Source organism: Ascaphus truei, chromosome 9 (assembly GCF_040206685.1).
Source record: "Ascaphus truei isolate aAscTru1 chromosome 9, aAscTru1.hap1, whole genome shotgun sequence".
In the NCBI taxonomy this organism is placed as follows: Eukaryota; Metazoa; Chordata; class Amphibia; order Anura; family Ascaphidae; genus Ascaphus; species Ascaphus truei.
In genome coordinates, this window is record NC_134491.1 from 12,666,743 (window position 1) to 12,689,915 (window position 23,173).

The 23,173-nt window shown below is 51.0% G+C and overlaps 2 protein-coding genes across 4 annotated transcripts in view; both read right to left on the reverse strand.

The window, feature by feature from the left end:
* Positions 1-543: 543 nt before the first annotated feature.
* ANKRD63 (ankyrin repeat domain 63) lies at positions 544-2,995 on the reverse strand. Its single transcript, XM_075613375.1, has 2 exons — positions 2,090-2,995; positions 544-1,987 (listed from the first exon to the last, which is right to left on the reverse strand). The coding sequence occupies exons 1-2, from the start codon at positions 2,670-2,672 to the stop codon at positions 1,551-1,553; spliced, it is 1,020 nt and encodes a 339-aa protein (XP_075469490.1). The 5' UTR covers positions 2,673-2,995; the 3' UTR covers positions 544-1,550.
* Positions 2,996-16,120: 13,125 nt separating this feature from the next.
* PLCB2 (phospholipase C beta 2) overlaps positions 16,121-23,173 on the reverse strand; it is a 154,598-nt gene continuing 147,545 nt past the window's right edge. For 2 of the 3 annotated variants that reach the window (XM_075613371.1, XM_075613372.1), the window contains 3 exons: positions 22,688-22,745; positions 21,122-21,208; positions 16,121-19,632 (listed from right to left, as the gene is read on the reverse strand). In XM_075613371.1, coding sequence (XP_075469486.1) covers positions 19,318-19,632; positions 21,122-21,208; positions 22,688-22,745 — 460 coding nt within the window. In that variant the 3' untranslated portion in view covers positions 16,121-19,317. The remainder of the gene's footprint in view (positions 19,633-21,121; positions 21,209-22,687; positions 22,746-23,173) is intronic. The other variant, XM_075613373.1, reaches the window with a different exon arrangement.

Below are 23,173 nucleotides of genomic sequence, written 5' to 3' on the forward strand. Positions count from 1 at the left end.
TTGCATAGATCTGCCATTTCAGCGATTCGAGATGACAAGCGGCAACACTGAAGGGATAATATCCTATTATTATTATTATTATCTTGTATTATTAATGTTTGTAATACATATGTTCATACTAGTGGGAGACCTATTACATCACTAAAATAAGTTTTTTGTAAGCCGTTCCCAATATTCGACCCAGAACAGATAAGTGGACCTCTGATATTACCACTAAACATGGACCTCTGATATTACCACTGCACGTGGACCTCTGATATTACCACTGCACGTGGACCTCTGATATTACCACTGCACGTGGACCTCTGATATTACCACTGCACGTGGACCTCTGATATTACCACTGCACGTGGACCTCTGATATTACCACTGCACGTGGACCTCTGATATTACCACTACACATGGACCTCTGATATTACCACTAAACATGGAATCTGTTCCCCTCTAAATTTACCCAAGAGTAGCTGCCACGTTTCAAAGTGAAGACGCTGTGCGCATAGTACCTGCAGTATACAATCATTAATAGCAATAATACAGAAGAGGTGGAAACTGCTTTTTTTTAATGATTTAAATATAGTTAGACAATCTGAAAACAATATAAACATATAGAGAGGGTATGGTATATTTTGTAAAGACTAAAGTTATTTGCTTACAGAGGAGAGGTACTTGTGAAATGTTCATAATCTCCTCTGCCACAATGAATACCAGTGTGCCCAGGTCACAGGCCATCACAGGCTAATGGACTGTCTGTCCCGGAGGTGGTCCGTGTGTCACCTGCGAGTGACATCCCGTCACAGTGTAAGAAGTCTGGCTTATTAGATGGTGGCACATGTTACGGCTTAATGTTCCATGTCACTACCACAGGCTACCTTTTTGAGGTGTCACCGTCCTGTGATAGCACCGCAGGCTTATTTTCCAAGTGACACTACCCTAATCACATTACAATGGCTTGTCTGTGTAGGGTGACACGAGTTTGTCCCCTGGCTGTCAGGTGTCAGAAGGTGCCTGTGAGTGTCAAATCGGAGTTGCGTTGGCACAGGCTGGGTGAGGTGAAGGATCAGTGTCCCCAGGATGTCACTATGCATGATGCGACAGATCAAAGTACAATGTCAAACAATCAGAGGCCATCTCTGGTGACAGACCAGTGTCCATTGGCTATCCATGAAGTGACACTGCCCCCAGCCACAGTATTTAATGGTTGAAGAGACAGATGAATGTTCCATGTGCATCACAGTGCCACAGGTCCCCTGTTCAGGTGCCACAGCCCGCATGTCCAGGTGCCACTCCCCCTGTCACAGTGCCACAGGCCGCATGTCCATCGGGTGCCACTCCCCCTGTCACAGTGCCACAGGCCGCATGTCCAGGTGCCACTCCCCCTGTCACAGTGCCACAGGCCGCATGTCCAGGTGCCACTCCCCCTGTCACAGTGCCACAGGCCGCATGTCCAGGTGCCACTCCCCCTGTCACAGTGCCACAGCCCGCATGTCCATCGGGTGCCACTCCCCCTGTCACAGTGCCACAGCCCGCATGTCCAGGTGCCACTCCCCCTGTCACAGTGCCACAGGCTGCCGGCTGCCGGCCAGGATGAGCTGACTCCTGCTGCAGTTGCTGTCCCTCCTCATGTCCCCCGGGTATGTGGGCAGTATCCCCCCGGACAGCCCTTGGAAGTCAGGCGATGTGACCCTGCGAAGCAGCCGCCTGCAGTGCGAGGATCCCCCCCTCCCCGCAGCCTCTCCCCCCTCCCAGCTGTGCGCCCGCAGCATGGCTCCCCCCATCACCTGCGCCTCGGGGACCGACCTCTGCCACCACCCCGGCCGCTGGGGCCTCGTCTCCTCCGGGATCTCCCTCCCGCCATGCGCCGGGGAGCAGCTGGACGAGCGGCCAAAGAGACCCCGCGGCTGCGGCCTATCTCCCTCCCCTCTGCGGTGCGCAAAGGGCCAGGCAAAGCGCTCCAACATCTGCCGGGACAGCGGCTTGGGACTGCGGCCTCCTCCCCCCGCGGCCTCCACCTCCCTGCGGCTTCCTGCACCCCTCTCCCTGCGGCTTCCTCCACCCCCAGCCCCCCTCTCCCTGCAGCCGCCTCCCCCACCCGCGCTCTCCGCCTCCCCCGGCCTCTCCCTGCGGCCTCCTCCTCCAGCCTCCGGGCCGCTCAGCGCCCTCTCGCACTCCCGGTGACCGGACACCCTGGCGGCCTGCAGCGCGGACAGCCCGGCCCGGTTGGTGGCATCCAGCCGCAGCCCGAAGCGCTTGTAGGAGCGGAGCAGGAAGCGGAGCTCGGCGCTGTGCCCGCCCGCCGCCGCGTACATGAGCGGCCGGTTGCCGGCCCGGTCGGGGATCTCCGGGTCGGCGGCGTGTTGGACCAGCAGCTGCACGGCGTCCAGGTAGCCCAGCTCGCAGGCCAGGCTGAGGGCCGTGCGGCCGGCCCCGTCTTGCCCGTTGACGTCGGCCCCCTTGTCCAGGAGGAGGCGCACGAAGCGGGCCCGTGCCTCGGCCTCCCGCAGGCACACGGCGAACAGCAGCGGCGGGCGGCCCTGCTCCCCCGCCGGGGTGTTGACGATCCTGCGGTCCAAAGCGTCCAAGACGAAGCGGGCCAGGCGGACCTTGCCCCCGTGCATGGCGTCCAGGAAAGTCCGGGTCCCCGAGGCGTCCCGCAGGTCCCGCGGCCTCAGCATCCCGGAGAGAGCCCGCGGTTCCGCTCACATGCCCCGGTGTCGGTGGGGAGTTTGGGCCCCGGTTCCGCTCACATGCCCCGGTGTCGGTGGGGAGTTGGGGCCCCGGTTCGCTCACAGGTGTCGGTGGATAGTTGGGGCCCCGGTTCCGCTCACTTCTCCCGGTGTCGGTGAGTACCGGGGCCGCCGCTATCGCGGGCCGCTCTTTATATCTCCGTGTCGCCATGGTAACGGGTCCCGGTGATGCTGCGCTCTGTCCCTCCCCGGCTGCAGCATCAGCAGCACAGGGGACACCCCCTGTCATCCAGCTGTGCACAGGAGCACCCTGTCCGGGGGGGGGGGGGGGAGGTCTCCCTGTCATCCAGCTGTGCACAGGAGCACCCTGTCCGGGGGGGGGGGGAGGTCTCCCTGTCATACAGCTGTGCACAGGAGCACCCTGTCCGGGGGGGGGGGGGGGAGGTCTCCCTGTCATACAGCTGTGCACAGGAGCACCCTGTCCGGGGGGGGGAGGTCTCCCTGTCATACAGCTGTGCACAGGAGCACCCTGTCCGGGGGGGGGGGGGGGGGGGAGGTCTCCCTGTCATACAGCTGTGCACAGGAGCACCCTGTCCGGGGGGGGGAGGGGGGAGGTCTCCCTGTCATACAGCTGTGCACAGGAGCACCCTGTCCGGGGGGGGGGGGGGGGAGGTCTCCCTGTCATACAGCTGTGCACAGGAGCACCCTGTCCGGGGAGGGAGGGGGGAGGTCTCCCTGTCATACAGCTGTGCACAGGAGCACCCTGTCCGGGGGGGGGGGGGAGGGGTCTCCCTGTCATACAGCTGTGCACAGGAGCACCCTGTCCGGGGGGGGGGGGGGAGGTCTCCCTGTCATACAGCTGTGCACAGGAGCACCCTGTCCGGGGGGGGGGGAGGGGGGAGGTCTCCCTGTCATACAGCTGTGCACAGGAGCACCCTGTCCGGGGGGGGGGGGGGGAGGGGTCTCCCTGTCATACAGCTGTGCACAGGAGCACCCTGTCCGGGGGGGGGGGGGAGGTCTCCCTGTCATCCAGCTGTGCACAGGAGCACCCTGTCCGGGGGGGGGAGGGGGGAGGTCTCCCTGTCATACAGCTGTGCACAGGAGCACCCTGTCCGGGGGGGGGGGGGGGAGGTCTCCCTGTCATCCAGCTGTGCACAGGAGCACCCTGTCCGGGGGGGGGGGGGGGAGGTCTCCCTGTCATCCAGCTGTGCACAGGAGCAGCACCCTGTCCTGGGGGGGGAGGGGGGGGAGGGGGGTCTCCCTGTCATACAGCTGTGCACAGGAGCACCCTGTCCGGGGGGGGGGGAAAGAGGGGGGTCTCCCTGTCATACAGCTGTGCACAGGAGCACCCTGTCCGGGGGGGGGGGGAGGGGGGAGGTCTCCCTGTCATACAGCTGTGCACAGGAGCACCCTGTCCGGGGGGGGGGAGGGGGGAGGTCTCCCTGTCATACAGCTGTGCACAGGAGCACCCTGTCCGGGGGGGAGGGGGGGAGGGGTCTCCCTGTCATCCAGCTGTGCACAGGAGCACCCTGTCCGGGGGAGGGGGGGGGAGGTCTCCCTGTCATACAGCTGTGCACAGGAGCAGCACCCTGTCCGGGGGGGGAGGGGGGGAGGTCTCCCTGTCATACAGCTGTGCACAGGAGCACCCTGTCCGGGGGGGGGGGGGGAGGTCTCCCTGTCATACAGCTGTGCACAGGAGCACCCTGTCCGGGGGAGGGGGGGGGGGGAGGTCTCCCTGTCATACAGCTGTGCACAGGAGCACCCTGTCCGGGGGGGGAGGGGGGAGGTCTCCCTGTCATACAGCTGTGCACAGGAGCACCCTGTCCGGGGGGGGGGGGGGGGGAGGTCTCCCTGTCATACAGCTGTGCACAGGAGCACCCTGTCCGGGGGGGGGGGGGGAAGTCTCCCTGTCATACAGCTGTGCACAGGAGCACCCTGTCCGGGGGAGGGGGGGGGAGGTCTCCCTGTCATACAGCTGTGCACAGGAGCACCCTGTCCGGGGGGGGGGGGAGGTCTCCCTGTCATACAGCTGTGCACAGGAGCACCCTGTCCGGGGGGGGGGGGGGGGGGAGGTCTCCCTGTCATACAGCTGTGCACAGGAGCACCCTGTCCGGGGGGGGAGGGGGAGGTCTCCCTGTCATACAGCTGTGCACAGGAGCACCCTGTCCGGGGGGGGGGAGGTCTCCCTGTCATACAGCTGTGCACAGGAGCACCCTGTCCGGGGGGGGGGGGGGGGGGGAGGTCTCCCTGTCATCCAGCTGTGCACAGGAGCACCCTGTCCGGGGGGGGGGAGGTCTCCCTGTCATCCAGCTGTGCACAGGAGCACCCTGTCCGGGGGGGGGAGGTCTCCCTGTCATACAGCTGTGCACAGGAGCACCCTGTCCGGGGGGGGGAGGTCTCCCTGTCATACAGCTGTGCACAGGAGCACCCTGTCCGGGGGGGGGGGAGGTCTCCCTGTCATACAGCTGTGCACAGGAGCACTCTCTCCATGTGAGAAAGGGGGAGGGGGGAAACTATCAATGGGTGAGGGGCCCCTATTAATGGGTCAGGGGGGCCCTATTAATGGCTAAGAAGGGGCGCCTATTAATGGGTCAGGGGGGCCCTATTAATGGCTAAGAAGGGGCGCCTATTAATGGGTAAGCGGGACATACTATTAATGTGTATAAGGTAAGAGAGAAATCCTTGTAATGTCTGAGGTAAGGGAAATCCTTTTAATGTGTACTGGGTAAGAAGGGAATCCTGTTAAAGTCTACATAGGACCAACCTATGTGTGTAATGGAGTGACCCTATGAGGGGGACCCTATTAATGTGTATGGGTGGGTGTAATTTAAGAGGGGGATCCTGTGAACATTTGTGGGGTAGCTGATAAGTATTGGAGAGGCACCTAATAAAAAGGTTGCAGGGGAATCTTCCAGCTTGTTATTGGGATAGCGCGTGTGTGTGTGTGTGTGTGTGTGTGTGTGTGTGTATAAGTGGGGGACCCTCACATTTTATTGAAGGATTTATGGGGTGCAGAAGAAAAGAGGTAAAGGGAAAACAATCAAAAAAAGGGAGGATAAGGAAATATATCAAACATAATGGTGTAAAATAATCTTACAAAGCCTAATCAAACCAGCAAATAGAAGGGGGGGGGGGGGGAGAGGAGAGAGTATGAGGAGGGAGAGAGTACAGGGGGACAAAATGGGAGCAGACCTGTTCATGCTTATTTGTGATTCAAATTCTTCTTGACCACATTCTGCAAGTATAAAACATTGCATAGGATTATTGCGTCTGGTCAGCGCCCCCGGACTCGCTCACATTTTCCCAGCGTGTCAGTTAAGTATGCAGTCAGTTTTTCCGTAGATAATACATCCCCGAGTGTTATTGTTACTGTGCTATAGCGTGGGAGGAATAGGAGACTTCCACTGACTGGCTATAGCTTAGCTGACCGCTATCAACAAGTTTCTGTGAGCTTGTATATGTCAGGAATAAACAGGCCAGATAGTAGGGGACATGTTTCCTGTAAAGCTGAGTCCATAGGACTGCAGCCGTGCGGAGGCGCGCTGAGGCTGAGGGAAAGCGGGTGCTTTCCCTGGCCTTGGTCCGCGTGCCGGGGGGGGGGGGGGGCTGTGTTGTCACGGAGCTGGTTCGCCCTCTCACGTGACCGGCCCTGCGCTCCCGTGAGCGCGAAAATCTATCATTTGAAAAAGACCTACGCTTCCGCACGCTTGCGGAAGCGTGCGCGAGCCCCTGCTAAAGCCGCTCTCATTGCGGCTGCAGGGGCTCACAGAGAAGCGACAGCGCGCCTCAGCACGGGTCAGCGCCTAAGCGCTGACCCTGGACGCAGCCTTAATCTGATGAGCATATGGAAAATTTGGTTCCACAGTCTGGTCAATTTAGGACATGACCAGGAAATATGTGACATAGAAACCAGCTGGCCGTCATTTCTCCAACAAAAGGGCAGGACAGATACATTTTATTTACTCTCCTATTTTACTATTGTAACCTTCTAATGTCCACCCTTCCTGCCTCTCACCTGCCTCCCCTACAATTTATCCTGAATGCTGCTGCTGGGATCACTTTACTCTCTCCTAAATCTGTCTCAGTGTCTCTCCTGCTGAAATCCCTCTCCTGGCTTCTTATTCAATCCTGTTTTCCTTAAAAAAAAATCTCTTTTAAGGCTATATACTCCTCTGCCCTTACTTACATCTCACCCTAATACCTCACTATACACTCTTCTCCCCCTCCTTACACTTCACCCTAATATCTCACTGTACACTCCTCTGCCCCTCCTTACACCTCACCCTAATATCTCACTGTACACTCTTCTCCCCCTCCTTACACCTCACCCTAATACAAACTGTACACTCTTCTCCCCCTCCTTACACCTCACCCTAATATCTCACTGTACACTCTTCTCCCCCTCCTTACACCTCACCCTAATATCTCACTATACACTCCTCTGCCCCTCCTTAAATCTCAGCCCTAATTTCTCGCTATACCCGCCCCTGCCTCTCCTTACACCTCACCCTAATATCTCACTGTACACTCTTCTCCCCCTCCTTACACCTCACCCTAATATCTCACTGTACACTCTTCTCCCCCTCCTTACACCTCACCCTAATACCTCACTATACACTCTTCTCCCCCTCCTTACACTTCACCCTAATATCTCACTGTACACTCCTCTGCCCCTCCTTACACCTCACCCTAATATCTCACTGTACACTCTTCTCCCCCTCCTTACACCTCACCCTAATACAAACTGTACACTCTTCTCCCCCTCCTTACACCTCACCCTAATATCTCACTGTACACTCTTCTCCCCCTCCTTACACCTCACCCTAATATCTCACTATACACTCCTCTGCCCCTCCTTAAATCTCAGCCCTAATTTCTCGCTATACCCGCCCCTGCCTCTCCTTACACCTCACCCTAATATCTCACTGTACACTCTTCTCCCCCTCCTTACACCTCACCCTAATATCTCACTGTACACTCTTCTCCCCCTCCTTACACCTCACCCTAATATCTCACTATACACTCCTCTGCCACTCCTTACACCTCAGCCCTAATTTCTCGCTATACCCTCCTCTGCCTCTCCTTACACCTCACCCTAATATCTCACTATACACTCCTCTGCCCCTCCTTACACCTCACTATACACTCCTCTGCCCCTCCTTACATCTCACTATACACTCCTCTGCCTCTCCTTACATCTCACTATACACTCCTCTGCCCCTCCTTACATCTCACTATACACTCCTCTGCCTCTCCTTACATCTCACTATACAGTCCTCTGCCTCTCCTTACATCTCACTATACACTCCTCTGCCTCTCCTTACATCTCACTATACACTCCTCTGCCTCTCCTTACATCTCACTATACACTCCTCTGCCCCTCCTTACATCTCACTATACACTCCTCTGCCCCTCCTTACACCTCAGCCCTAATTTCTCGCTATACCCTCCTCTGCCTCTCCTTACACCTCACCCTAATATCTCACTATTCACTCCTCTGCCCCTCCTTACATCTCACTATACACTCCTCTGCCCCTCCTTACATCTCACTATACACTCCTCTGCCTCTCCTTACACCTCACTATACACTCCTCTGCCTCTCCTTACATCTCACTATACACTCCTCTGCCCCTCCTTACATCTCACTATACACTCCTCTGCCTCTGCTTATATCTCACTATACACTCCTCTGCCCCTCCTTACATCTCACCCTAATATCTCACTATACACTCCTCTGCCCCTCCTTACACCTCACCCTAATATCTCACTATACACTCCTCTGCCCCTCCTTACACCTCACCCTAATATCTCACTATACACTCCTCTGCCCCTCCTTACACCTCACCCTAATATCTCACTATACACTCCTCTGCCCCTCCTTACACCTCACCCTAATATCTCACTATACACTCCTCTGCCCCTCCTTACACCTAACCCTAATATCTCACTATACACTCCTCTGCCCCTCCTTACACCTCACCCTAATATCTCACTATACACTCCTCTGCCCCTCCTTACACCTCACCCTAATATCTCACTATACACTCCTCTGCCCCTCCTAACACCTCACCCTAATATCTCACTATACACTCCTCTGCCCCTCCTTACTTCTCACTCTAATATCTCACTATACACTCCTCTGCCCCTCCTAACACCTCACCCTAATATCTCACTATACACTCCTCTGCCCCTCCTTACTTCTCACTCTAATATCTCACTATACACTACTCTGCCCCTCCTTACACCTCACCCTAATATCTCGCTATAAACCTGCTCGACTCTTGGGTTCTGCTCAAGGATGTCTTCTGTCTACCCCCTTTGTATCTAAAGCCCTCTCCCGCCTAAAACCTCTCTCACTTACTGCCCCACACCTCTGGAATACCCTTCCACACAATATCTGACTGGCACCCTCTCTCTCCACCTTTAAGGCCCCCCATATTTAAACACACCTCTTTAATAATGAAGCATTTGGTTAGCTCCATTGGCTGATACTATACATCTCATATGGATTAACCATGACCTCTTGCAGACGCATTTATCATAACACCCCCTACTCTCTATGTAAGTTCTCCGTAGTTGCCACTTAGATTGTAAGCTCTTCTGGGGCAGAGACTCCTTTTCCTGTTACTTTTATGTATGAAGCAAGTATTCCTATTATGTCACATGTATTACTGCTGTAAAGCACTATGTACATGGATGGTGCTATACAAATAAAGATATATACATACATCTTAACAGGTGGGAAGTCTCACCTATATAATTGTTTATGGGCACTTAGCAAACAGCCTTGTTATTTCCTGAGTTGTGAAAGTAACGCTTGTGATATACTGTATCCATCTTCCATATATAGGCATTTTCCTTTTTACACCGTTGACAACATCGTGGTTTTATTGTCCCTTTTCCCCCATTTAAACCTTTAACTAACTTTAATTAACATAACAATCCATCTCCGCAGTTCTAACCATTCTTTATAACTGTATTAAGCCGTCTGTCTGTATTTCCCCCCCTGCAATGTCCATCCATCTTGTTTGTCCGTATTGACTTAGGCCTCGCTCAGACAGAAAGCGCTGTGACGAGCGCATGCACGTGCGCCACTGTCGCTGTGTTCTGTGGGAGTTTTCAAACTGGAAATGACCCCGGCGGGGAAGTACTGCGGTGACGCTGCTGCACTTGAAGGAGACAACTGAAGTTGTCATTTCAACCGGCGGCCGCGTCACGTGTACTTCGCCAGCCAATCACAAACACGCACACTTTTTTTTTTTAAAGTCCCGCCTCCAATCGTGTCATTCTGTCTGCTGGGGATGAGCGCACATCGTCCAGCAGACAGAGGCGCGGACATCGTCCAGCAGACAGAGGCGCGGACATCGTCCAGCAGACAGAGGCGCGGACATCGTCCAGCAGACAGAGGCGCGGACATCGTCCAGCAGACAGAGGCGCGGACATCGTCCAGCAGACAGAGGCGCGGACATCGTCCAGCAGACAGAGGCGCGGACATCGTCCAGCAGACAGAGGCGCGGACATCGTCCAGCAGACAGAGGCGCGGACATCGTCCAGCAGACAGAGGCGCGGACACGCAGAAAAGGAGCTTTCTGTTTGAGCTCAGCCTAAGGTTAGATATTCGCTTCTAGGTTTTAGTCTCTTTACGGTATCTTAACTGTTGAAGCTTTTAAGGGCATATGTGATGCGTACATAATATGGGGGATTCAATTAAAGTTTATGGAAAACAACCTTCCTCACTACAGCAGTTAAGTTATCATTTGGCTACTGGGTAACCTGATAACCAGATCCTTGCAATGAGGAACCTCTTGATCATCAAATGATGTGAAGGACACGGAAATGTTTCCAATGTGTTAATGCAGGGGTGGGCAACTCCAGTCCTGAAGGTCCACCAACAGCTTCAGCACAGGTGGCTCAATCAGTCAGTCGCTGCTTCAGCATAGGTGGCTCAATCTTCGATTGAGCCACTGTTTGAGCCACCTGTGCTGAAGAAGGGATATCCAAAAAACCGGACCCGTTGGTGGCCCCCGAGGATTGGAATTGGCTACCCCTGTGTTTAAGGATCCCTTCATTACAGGTACTGCTGACTTTTACTGTATCTAAATAATCATATGAAATAAATGCAAAGCAGGGCATTTAACTTCCTTGTAGAGCAAAGACTGCACACTGGCAATGAAAGGGTTAATAGCAGCTCTATGGCTTTTTAGGGGCATTTAACTGAATTGCACCTAAGTGTTCCCAATTAGCATACAATGGATACCTACACAAGACAACTTATTCCAATCTCCTTCGACAATTACACATGGAACTGGGATTGTGGCAGCCAATGGCAGCCTCTGCCTACACAGCACAATCACAATTATCACCCAAAATCACAGTCACTTGCTGCACTGACACCTTTTTCGCGAGTTGTCGAAGTGCATCTCAGTATTGTCTCAACCGCAAGCTATTTTCTGCACTGGTAAATAAGAACTTGGCGTGTGTGGCAGGGTGCCCGGGTGTGGCAGGGTGCCCGGGTGCCAGTGTGTGGCAGGGTGCCCGGGTGCCAGTGTGTGTGGCAGGGTGCCAGTGTGCAGGGATAGTTTGTCCGCACTTTGCAAAGTATAAGCAGTATTTTTCTGCTAGTTTTGTAGGCGGCTTCTCCCAAAGTTTAGAAATGTCCTTGTTCCCCTCCTTTTCTAAAGATAAAAGCAGAGGCGTTGGGGAGTAAAACAGTCACCGCAAACCTATCATTCTGGCTACATTTTGGTTCCCACGGTAAACAAGTGCTGCCTGGTTCCTCTATTAACTTGTCAAAACCTTCAGCTGGAAATAACCAACTTGCAGATGGCAAATTGAAGACAAGGCGGTGACGAAGACATTGATTGTACTCTCCAGTTTGGGGAGAGCATGAACATAGAGTACGGGACATTTTCCAACAAAGAATAAGACGGGTGCTCAATTCCAGTCCTCATGCCCCCCCCCAAAAGGTCCGGTTTTCAGGATATGCCTGCTTCAGCACAGGTGACTCAATCAGAGGCTCAGTCTTCTGCTGGGATATCGTAAAAACCTGACTGCAGGGGGGGGGGGGGGCGGCTTGAGGACTGGAGTTGAGCACCCCTGGAATAAGGAGTCCCCAAAGCAAAGGAGTTAAGCCAGGGTTTCTCAAGACCCCCCAACAGGTCAGGCTTTCAGGATATCTCTGCTTTAGCACAGGTGGCAATCAGAAGCTCAGTCAAAGACTGCACCACCTGTGCTGAAGCAGGGATAGCCTGACCTGTTGGCGTAGGGGGGTGCCTTAAGGGCTAGAGTTGAGCAATAAAAACCTCTGTGAATGTGTTTGTAATCATCAATGTCACTTGAATATCAACTTTGAGAAATCAAATGTAAAATGCAAGCAGGTGTAATACGTTAATTACAGATCACCCGTTACCTGTCTCCTCATCTCTAAACTCCACAGCAATTCCTGCTAATCCCGTTTTCCCGTGTATGCTGCCAGCTAAAACATGTTTTTAATCACCTAACTCTTTTGGAATATCGCTTTGCAATCTGTGTGTATTATGTCGCGAGCTAATAATAGCCAGACATGGCTCCTGACGAAGCTGACTGGGGTCGGCGAAACGTGTAGAGCCAAGCCTGCAAGTGAGAGCTGTTGATTCCTGAGCCGTGAGGACCCGTCGCTGTGCACCCGCCCCTCCGAGTATCCGGAAGTATCTGGGACACCGGCGGATGTGACGTAGAACGCCATCCGAAGTGAGGTTCCAACGGGAAGAGCACGGAGCAGATGTACTACTTACCCTCCACGGCGTCAGCTCACAGCTCACCGCATTAATTGATGCGCCTATATTGAATGTTCACCATGTGAGTACATTTGCTGCTGTTTTTATTTCGTTTTAGATATTGTGTATTGGTCTGCACTAGGAGTCCTCTCTGTTTTTTCTCCCTGAGACATACCACGATCCACTCACCTGTTGGAGTAAGCTGTCAGACGGTCTTCTGTCACTGCTGGTTTTTATCCTTTTTCTTGTAAGTAGGTTTTTCGTAAGAGCCAAGATCTATCCTTTAATTTCACACTGTCATGGCTGTATTGCACTAGAATTTTCTCTTTTATATTTTGGGGTGTTCCGGACACATGCTCCCTTCAATCCTTGGACGCATCTACTTGTTATAGGGAATTTGTACTATTCCCTCTGGAGGTTGAGATTTTTTTTATCTGTATTCACCTTACACATAATTTATTGTATCACCCACTATTTATCACCTGTATTTAGTGTCTTAAGCACCGTTCTAAATCATTTGGGTTCTCGAGCCAATAATAGCCAGACATGGGGAGATTAGCAGAAAAGGGCGGGAGATTTTCCCCACTGTCATGAAAACTCATGGCCAGTGTGATAGTGCCTGGGGGGTATTCTAAGCAGCAGGACTTAATTATTTACAAACCAACGTTTCCGCTTGTTTCCCTGCCCACAGGAGTAGGGGACTTGGATTTTAAGAAACCTCTCACCTTTATGTTTTTTTTGTTGTGTTTGTGTAAATAAACGATCAATCTTATAAAATGGTGTGTAAAGAGCTTGTTGAAAGTCATTGTGCTGTATTTCATTCAAGTACATTAATATTACCTTTCAGAGAAATACTGGTCGCTGCTCATGAATACAGTCAGAGGGTTAGTGCAGCAATAATAAAGAACGCTGCAGCAAAGGAGTCTGGGTAATACTTTCCTATACACTTTTAACATGGATCCCTATAAACGTAGACCTGCGGTATTGCATAGCTTTTGCAACACAGCCTGTGTTAAGTGCCGAGCCAGCAAACCGACTCACAGACTGTTGTTTCCACCTTTTGTGTCTCGTCAGTGTGAGTGCGGTTACAGGCCTTGCATTGTGAAGATGGTCTAAACCAGGTACACAAGTAAGTTATGGGAAGTAACAAAAACCCTCCAGCGTTCAGCGTTCGTACAATAATAGTCTGCCTGTATGTCAGTTTTGAGCTAAGGTTCCTTGTGGTTGTGTTAACCTTTTAATCAGCCAACATGAGCGTTCTTCGTAGATGTAGTTTGTACACAAACTTTCAAGATCCCACAAGTTCCTATTTCAGATGTCCTTTTCAATGAAGATTAAAAGCATATTGAAGAAAAGCCAGGTTCACTCCCACATAACATTAGGTTGTAACGGAAATTGTGAGCGCACCACAATTTTATAGGATTACAGCAACAAACCTGCCTATTTAAGGGATTTAACCTGTTACTTCTGGGTGGCCCCCCAGTTCTAGGGATGCTCGCCCTGCACGTCTCAGATTTTGTGGGACTTTAAAATGGCCACAGGTAGGGAACGTCGGCATGACAAGCAGCGTGCAACGCCTTCATTAGCTGCGGCTAGTTTTTCAAAGCTGGTGTTTTGTTGGTGAATATTTCCTAATGTAGGGGTTACTCCCAGCCGTCAGAAAGCAGGGGTCCTGTCCTGGGGAATCCCTTAGTTCAGTGGGTGGTCAACTCCAGTCCTCAATAGCCACCAACAGGTCTGGTTTTCAGGATATCCCTCGTTCAGCACGTGGTGCAGTCGTTGATGGAGCCACCTGCACTGAAGCCGGTATATCCTGAAAACCTGACCTGTTGGTGGCCCCTGCTTCAGTTCAGGTTTGTTACCATCCCATTGGCTTTGGTAGCAAGCGTTTGGAAGCTGCAGCGCGTCACCCAGACTCCGGAGCCTGGTAATCAGCGTGCGTTTGCTTCACTGTGAATTGTGGTTATTATGCTGCCTCCTGCGCCTCACGTGGGCCCTGGAGGCTGCCTTATTGTTTACAAGATGCCCTATGAGTCAAGAACCAGGTGCAGAGGGCTAATTAAAATGGGTTTAATTCCAAAACATCCAGAGCAGTGCAGTTACATTGATGTGTAAGTGATACATGCACATTCTCTTAAAGTGGCACCGTCCCTCTATTCCAGGGGCGGACAACTCCAGTCCTCAAGAACCACCAACAGGTCAGGTTTTAAGGATATACCTGCTTCAGCACAGGTGGCTCAGTCAAAATGTGCTGAAGCAGGGGTATCCTTAAAACCTGATTTGTTGTTGGACCTTGAGGACTTGAGTTGTCCACCCCTGCTCTATTCAGATCGCTAGTTAAGGAGGTTCATGCCACCTTGGACCTTGTGCTGGGTTTGGATACGGAGTACAGGCAAATAAAACCCTGATAGCTAGTGATGCAGAATGTGATACATCCCATTATATCCCATAATAAGTTAGTGACTCCCAGAACAGGGACATCATAATTGCACTTGATACGTTGACGGTGAGAATACCGTTCTTAGAACCAGTTAATTCCAAAATGTCCTCAATGTATGTAACACATTGGGTGGTTTTCATTAAACGGCGATAGTGCCAATCGGGGCACTATTGCACAAAAACTACCATTGTGGCAGAGTATCGTGAGTGCTCCCACGCCAGGACACTTAACTGCAATCCGTCAGTGTTATTTCTTCCTTGACGGACAACAATGTGTTTAATGCAAACCCAGGGAAATGAGAATAGTGTGGTGTTCTATATGGGAGGAAATCCCGTCACTTGCCAGCACTTGCATCAGATGGGGATCAGGTGGAGGTGAGTCCTCACCTGTTCTAGGTCGCCTTAGGCATGTTTTGTGCTACAATGAGCCATGGAAAAAACACAGTAATAACCTGTGCCTTGGGGGATACAGACCCCTTCCTTGCAGCCACAGAGTTTAAATGTGGTTAGCATCAGGGAAGAGCCACTGCCTGACTTCTACCGCTTTAGCCAAGCCAGGCTTTGCAATACGGAGGGGAGATCTGAAGATTTACTTGGCAAGAAAAGACCTTTTGAAAACAACAATATCATTATCTTCCCCAGGGGTTATGAGCTACCAACAGGTCAGGTTTTCAGGATATCCCTGCTTCAGCACAGGTGGTGCAGTCGAAGATTGAGGCACGTGTGTTGAAGCAGGGACATCCTGAAAACCTGACCTGTTTTTAGCACGAGGGACTGGAAGTTGGCCACCCCTGGTCTTCCGTAAACAAATTGAATCCGACTTTAATCAAACATTTAGCCGTCTGTGGCAATAAAAATAACTTTCTTCAGCCCCTCTGAATTGGGGGGAGAGGGGGAGAGGACGCTTATCAATTAATCGCTTGCCCAGCCTCTAGCCTACCATGTCCCTGTTAGAGAGAAAGATACGGAAGGAGGAGAGAAGGGGGCTTTGCCTGTTCAACACAGTGATATCACACATGTGCCAGGGGAAACGCAGTGCTTCCCGTACCTCCGCTATCATGTGTATGAACCAACTTAAAATCTAAAGCAAATACTTTGAAGGGTCTGGTTTTTATAAAGGTTACCTAGGTTTAACGCATTAAATGTGTCATTACAATTGGTTGAATTTGGTTGTAGGAGGGACCGCACCTTTATTAAATACCGGAGGCTCGCTTTTTAATAAGGAAAATGGATCCCAGTACAAAACAGGAACTTTAAACCACCGATTTATTAAGCACCCTATAACTCCGATGCAACATTTAAAGTGCTTTATAGAGGAAGAAAAAAAAAAAGCACAATTATAACACATTTATAAACATTTATCCCCAACAAAGCGAAATCATAAATTCTTATAATGTCATAAAAATATAAATACATCATACAATTAAATGGAAATAAAAAAGTACAATCTCTTAGGTTTTGTAGTTTAAATTCCAGTATATCACATCCCATTATGAAAAGAAAATCCCCACCTTTCTAAACGTGTTCGTTGTAGTAACGATGAGGGGGTATGGTGCCTTTTATTGGACCAACAAGTAGTTGATACTGTATGTTACAAGCTTTCCAACCTCGCAGGGTAAGACCTGATGAAGGACCCTGAGAGGTTGTAAAGCGTGTAACATATCAACTACGTGTTCCCTTGGACATAGTAAGCGCTTAGGTGCTGCTGCTCGCTCTCGCTTGCTGCCGCTCGCTCTACCAGGAGCTTTTTGCTGTCCTGACAGAGGAGACAGCAAGCGCGCTTGAGAGGCGGGTATCACTGTGTGTTTGTGTGTCACTGGGGAACGTGTGTGTGTGTATATTATATAATATTTTAAAAATTAAAAAAAAAGACATGTTGTGAGAATAAATTATTTATTAACATTGTGCAGCTTTGATAAATATATTCACACACGCACACACGCACACACACATGCATGCACATACACACACACAATGCGCACACACATGCACACACACACATGCACACACACACATTCACACACATGCATACACATACACACACACATACACACACATACACACACACACACACACACACACAGGAGACAGGGATCGGGGCAGAAGGGAGACAGGGATCGGGGCAGAAGGGGGACAGGGATCGGGGCAGAAGGGGGACAGGGATCGGGGCAGAAGGGGGACAGGGATCGGGGCAGAAGGGGGACAGGGATCGGGGCAGAAGGGAGACAGGGATCGGGGCAGAAGGGAGACAGGGATCGGGGCAGAAGGGAGACAGCGATCGGGGCAGAAGGGAGACAGGGATCGGGGCAGAAGAGGGACAGGGATCGGGGCAGAAGGGGGACAGGGATCGGGGCAGAAGAGGGACAGGGATCGGGGCAGAAGGGGGACAGGGATCGGGGCAGAAGGGGGACAGGGATCGGGGCAGAAGGGAGCCAGGGATCGGGGCAGAAGGGAGACAGGGATCGAGGCAGAAGGGGGACAGGGATCGGGGAAGAAGGGGGACAGGGATCGGGGCAGAAGGGGAACACATCACCCGCTCCCCCCCCCCCTTCCCCTCCTACACACACACAGACACACACAGACCTCTGTGCTGCCGGTGTAGGACCGGCTGCAGCCCCATTGGATGGGAGCGGTCACGTGACCGCTCCTCCACTTCCCCTAGCGGCAAATTTCAATTTGCCGCTCTCGGAAGAGTTTCTCCTCTTCAGCGCGCATCAGCGCGCATGCGGAGGGAGAAACTATAGCCGCGCTGATAACAGATGCAGGGGCTTTGTGCATCTGTTCAGCGCGGCTCAGCCCGCCTCAGCGACGCTGAGTGCGCTATGTCCTGGGCCTTAATAAAGGTATCATTCCCCCTCCCTCCTTTGTAACTACACGGAATAAAGGACCAACACGGCCCCCCACTCTTATTTGCCTAAACTGGTTATTAAAATCTGTCTTGAAGTAGCAACTGTACAACTAGCTGAGATCAGCAGGAGAGCTTGTGACCCGTTATTAAATTGCTAGTAATGTTGCTTTGACGAAGAGATTGAAATTCTAAACTACTGTACACTGCTATGCTACGGCTTTTATTAAAAACCACAAAACCCATTACAATTAATGTCGAAACCACTGTGAATCATTGCATAGGTGTGAGGATAGGGAGGCCTCAGAGTAAATCCTCAGATGCTGTTCAAGGGATTATCAATATAACAAACATATAGCTTGCACTGCAAACCTGTATGGATTACATTTATTTCAAGATCAGTCTGAGATCAGCGTCTCAGGCCAGCGCGTCTTTTGTTATGTTAAATAAGGCACATATATGTACAGGATCAGCAGTACTAATATTTAGATTTGAGTTGAGAAGCAGATGGAAATGCATGATTAAAGCACAATGGTTTTTTTTTTTAAAGCTGATTCTGTACACGTCATTGTATAAAGTAGAATAGTACATGCACATTGAATTCTGCCACGAAGATCTTACAGTCCAATATTATCAGGAATGTTCTTCCATTTCACATGGCCCAATAAAAATGTCATTCTCATTATCGCTGACTGATGACGAGATGAGTCACTGCTTCTTTTTCCGGGCTGGCAGGTGTGGCAGAGCATAACTTCAGAATTCAGACTCTTGCTCAGTACAGAAGTGGGTTATGGGTAAGAGAGGCCTTTACCACAATAATGTATTTTAATACGCTGGTTAACCTTAGAAACGGCCGTATTGTCATTCCGCTTATCTACTTATAAACGTGTCTTTTCTTTCTGGCTGCATTTCTGCTCAGCGCTCTTTTCTCACTACATGGAGGATAAGCAGGGAGCAGCCAGGCACGGCGTTTGCCCTTGGAAGGAGAATAAACATTTGCTCCTGTTCAATTGTTTATTCTTATTTAGCTCAGCTTGAAAAACACATATGCCAATTTGTGTAGCGAATAACAGTTTAATTGCTGGAACGCAAAGTCTACGCCCATGTTGTTAGACATTGTGAAATCATGAATGCACGCCTCCTCGCTTAGGTTATAAAGTAGATGTTTTAAGAATAAAGTCGCAGTGCCCATTTTATTCAGACTCAGGGTTGACTATTATATGTACTCTTGTAGCTACGCAATATGTAATAAACGTCTTCTGATAGACTGTAGCCCTAAAGTATGAGAGTGGGGTTTTATTACTTCCACACTTGGTACGGCCCACAGTTTGAGGTCATGAAATCCGTACCAGATGCCTAATGTAATTTGGCCTGTTTAAATGTTACTTATGACCTGAATTTTAGATAGCATAGCCAGAGGTGATATAAAGGCCTTGCGTTCCATAACCCAGGAACATGATTAGAGTTTTGTTTTTAAGACCATTATACCCTACGTAGAATCTGTATGTTCACACGTCTCTTCTAAAGGAACATTTCCCACCACTTTTTCCTCTTGAGCTGACATCACCCAGCATCAGTTCTTTTGTGGACTAGACTAGAGACGCTGTGTCAGATCTTTCGTTGATGTGTCACCCTGTGTCAGATTTGCTGTGGACGTGTCACGCAGCTTCGGACCTTTTGTCCCTGTTTCTTCCCAGCTTTTTTGGCTGCTGCTCTCCAAGGATCCTCCATTATCAGCTTTTATCTGTATTGCTTCCCATCCTTTCAGGGCAGAGTGTTCTGACCCTTTTTTAAGGTGTTTGGCCTCAAGAGGAAACCAGCTCACCATACAATTATACACCAAATCTAGCACTTCCACTGCCAGAGCCGTCAGCTTCTCTTGGTGTTCTGCCTGCAGTTCCTTTTGAGCCTGTGTAATATACAGATATTAAGAAACTTAAGTTATACCTACAAACAGCACCTGGGAATGATAAACTAGTGCAGGTGTGGCCAACTCCAGTCCTCAAGGGAGACTAACAGACCAGGTGCTAGGGACATCCCTGCTTCAGCACAGGTAGCACGATCAGTGGCTCAGTTGTTGACTGAAGTGGGGATATCCTTAAATCTGACTGGTTGATGGCCCTTGAGGAGTGGAGATGGCCGCCCCGGCACTAGTGGTTCATCGTTCAGCATACGGTTATCAGTATGCAATAAAAAGTTAATATCCCCCGAAAATGAACATGCCGTTTCCGCCACAAGCACCGTGACGTTTAATGTTTGCTGTATGTATGCATCGCTTTGGTAATGAAATGTGCTACATACACACAAGATATTAATATTATCAACCATGTTACTGCTGTAAACCCTCCATGTGTCCAACGACAGGTCAGGTTTTCAGGATAGCTTCAGCACAGGTGGCTCCATCAGTCCCTGCTTCAGCACAGGTGGCTCAATCAGAGACTCAGTAACTGAGCCTCTGTTTGAGTCACCTGTGCTGAAGCTGGGATATCCTGAAAACCTGACCTGTTAGGCTGGACTTGAGGACTGGAGTTGAGCCCCCCTGAATTAGTCCATGTGGTTGTTTTGGACACATCACGATGCTCAACTAGACCAGGGGTGCGCAAACTGGTGGGCGCAAGACTTTTCTGGGGGGGGGCGCAGCGGTTGCAGAGACCCCGCGCTCTTCCCCAAGCCATTTAAATTAAATGCCGGCGGATCGCGTGAGGCTTCTGCAACTTCCCTTACCATGATTCAGAGGCTTGATGTGACACGTTGCCATGGCACCGCAGCGTCAAATGATGCCGCGGGGTTACGCGACATGACGTCACATCACCCCGCAGCGTCATTTGATGCCGGCAAAAAAAGGTAAGGGGCACGAGCACAGAGGGGAAGCAGGCGGGGGGGTGCAGCTCCCTAAGTTTGTGCACCCCTGCACTAGATGAATCCCAACATTTTCTCGCCATTTTATTTTTTTACCGCGTTAAAATGACTCCTAGGCTTCACTTTCTTCCCCATAAATATGCTACTATCACAAATCTGTGTTACTGGTGCAAAGCTGGCAGATTTTCCTCATGCGGGTGCAAAACAGTGCTGGAAAATAAGCAGAGTCTTGTTAAACCCGTTTACCTGCCAGACGGGACAGTGAGGAATACACTGTGTATCTTATATTCTGTCCGCAAATGGGTTTAATCATGAATGATTTCTCCTTGTGTTATTAAAGAATGGACATGGTTTTTGGACCATTTGATTGGTGACCTGTGTGCTCCCCCGAGGCAGGGTCTGAGCTCTCAGGGTCGTAGTGGGAGATGGGATTTGGTGGAATATATCTGGTTTTGCATGTCCTACCATCGTTTTCCTACGTTTGTACAGCACATGAAATAAAGTGCCCGCTCTGAGCTGGGGTGAGCCCGGGAACGTACCTGCTCTCCTCCTTCTTTGATTCTCTGCAGACCCTCTCCCTGTTTTTCCTCCAGTTTCTGCTGCTGGTGGTTCCATTTGTCAAATACCTAAAACGGGGAATATTTAAGGGATAAACTTGTAGCCAGCACAGCGTTATCATCTCGCAAATACCAGCGCTCGTTATTATTCATCTGGGGGACGCCCACACTGCCGCCGTATTTCCACGCTGTTGGGTTCACCATACGGAGTCGAAGGCAACATGGAGACGTCCTTGGAATGCAGTCACCCCCAAATAAATGATGCTGAGCACAGAACACATGGGCAGGGCCACTTAGGTGAGGAAAGCATGGAAGCAGCACCCCACAGGGGACATTTTGACGTGCTATCGACTCTCAGTATGTAACTAGCTCCCAATGCTGAAGAGATGACGAGGTCTATTCCATTTAAGGAAATAACATCTTCTCCAGCAAAGGGGACGCGGCCCTTAAAGTATATTGATTATGTGCTAAATAGGAGCATTCTGATCCTCTTCTCATGGCGTCAATGTCCCATGGTCCTTTGCACTCACCGTGAACAAACCTTCCTTCGCCTGGATACATAGTCCTCACCATGTTCCACAAACTTTAGCAGATACATTGCTCCATTAGGCTGCGCTCCTGCTGGCTCATGGCTTCTATGCTTCCCTATTGAAGGTAGCATAGTACAGGCGGCGATGTAGTGCGTCGGCGCTGCTGCAGTTTGGTGAGACACGTAAATTTGTCTTTTCAGGCTGCAGTCGCGTGACGTCAGCGTCACGTGACCTGGTTCAGCCAATGAGGGCGAGCCAGCTTTGTGACGCGTTCGCCACGCCCCTGCATCGCCTCCCCAATCTCCCGCAGTCAAGTGCACAAATCGTTGGGGCTGCAGGAGTGCGCGCACGGTAGCCCGCGCCGCCACCATGAGCGCAGCCTTATGCTCACACCAGATGTAGCGCAGTACAGTTGCAGCGTGTTCAGCATGGCCCTGGTTTTGTGCTCTGTACATGAGCAGAACAGTAACATATTCAGAACTTCGAGCCATAAACTGTTAGACCAGGGGCGGCCAATTCCAGTCCTCAGGGGCCACCAACGGGTCAGGTTTAAAGGATATCCCTGCTTCAGCATCGGTGGGTCGATCCGTTGCTCAGTTGTTGATTGGCCAACTCCCGTTCTCAGGGGCCACCAACAGATCAGGGTTTACAGATATCCCTGCTTCAGCACAGATGGCGCAATCAGTGGCTCAGTCTCTGATTTAGGACTAGGACTTTTTGGCTGTAATAGATCATCTTTTTGCAAAGCCGAGTGCCAGGATCTTCTTCCTTATCAGTCTCTGAGACATCTGTGCTGAAGCAGGGATATCTTAAAACCTGGCCTGTTGATGGCCCTTGAGGACAGAAGTTGGCCACCCCTGCTTTAATGGATCAGTCCTTGCTTCAGCACCGGTGGCTCAATCAGTCTTTGACTGAACCACCTGTGCTGAAGCAGGGATATCCCTTATACCTGGCCTACTGGTGGCCCTCGAGTACGTGTTGGCCCCCCCTCTGTTAGACTATCAATTATGAAACGTACCATTTGTAGAACTTGAACAACCTCCTGGATGTGCGAATTATTAATTTCTTTTTTTAACCTGAAAAGCCACAGAAATAAGAGTGTTCAGAGCCTGTGGTTTATAGCAATGTCTGCACGAAGTAACGAAACATATATATCCATCAGCGCAAAACGCAGTGTCTTGCGACTCCTGACCACCTCATGATTGTAAGCTCTTCGGGGCAGCGACTCCCTTTCCTATTACTTTCCCGCCGGAAGCGCTTATTCCCACTATGTGTTACAGTAATATGTCACATGTGTCCTGGCTGTACAGTGCTATGTACCTGGGAGGCACTATATACATAGAGAGACACGCACACGCACACGCACATGCACACGCACGGCTTTCTAACCAAACACCAAGGCCCAGAACCGGAACACCGTGCTACGCTTTAGGGAGTAACTGCGGGCTAAAGCTTAGCACCGTTTTGTGGATCTGGGCCCAAGTGCGGTTAAATCTCAACTCTC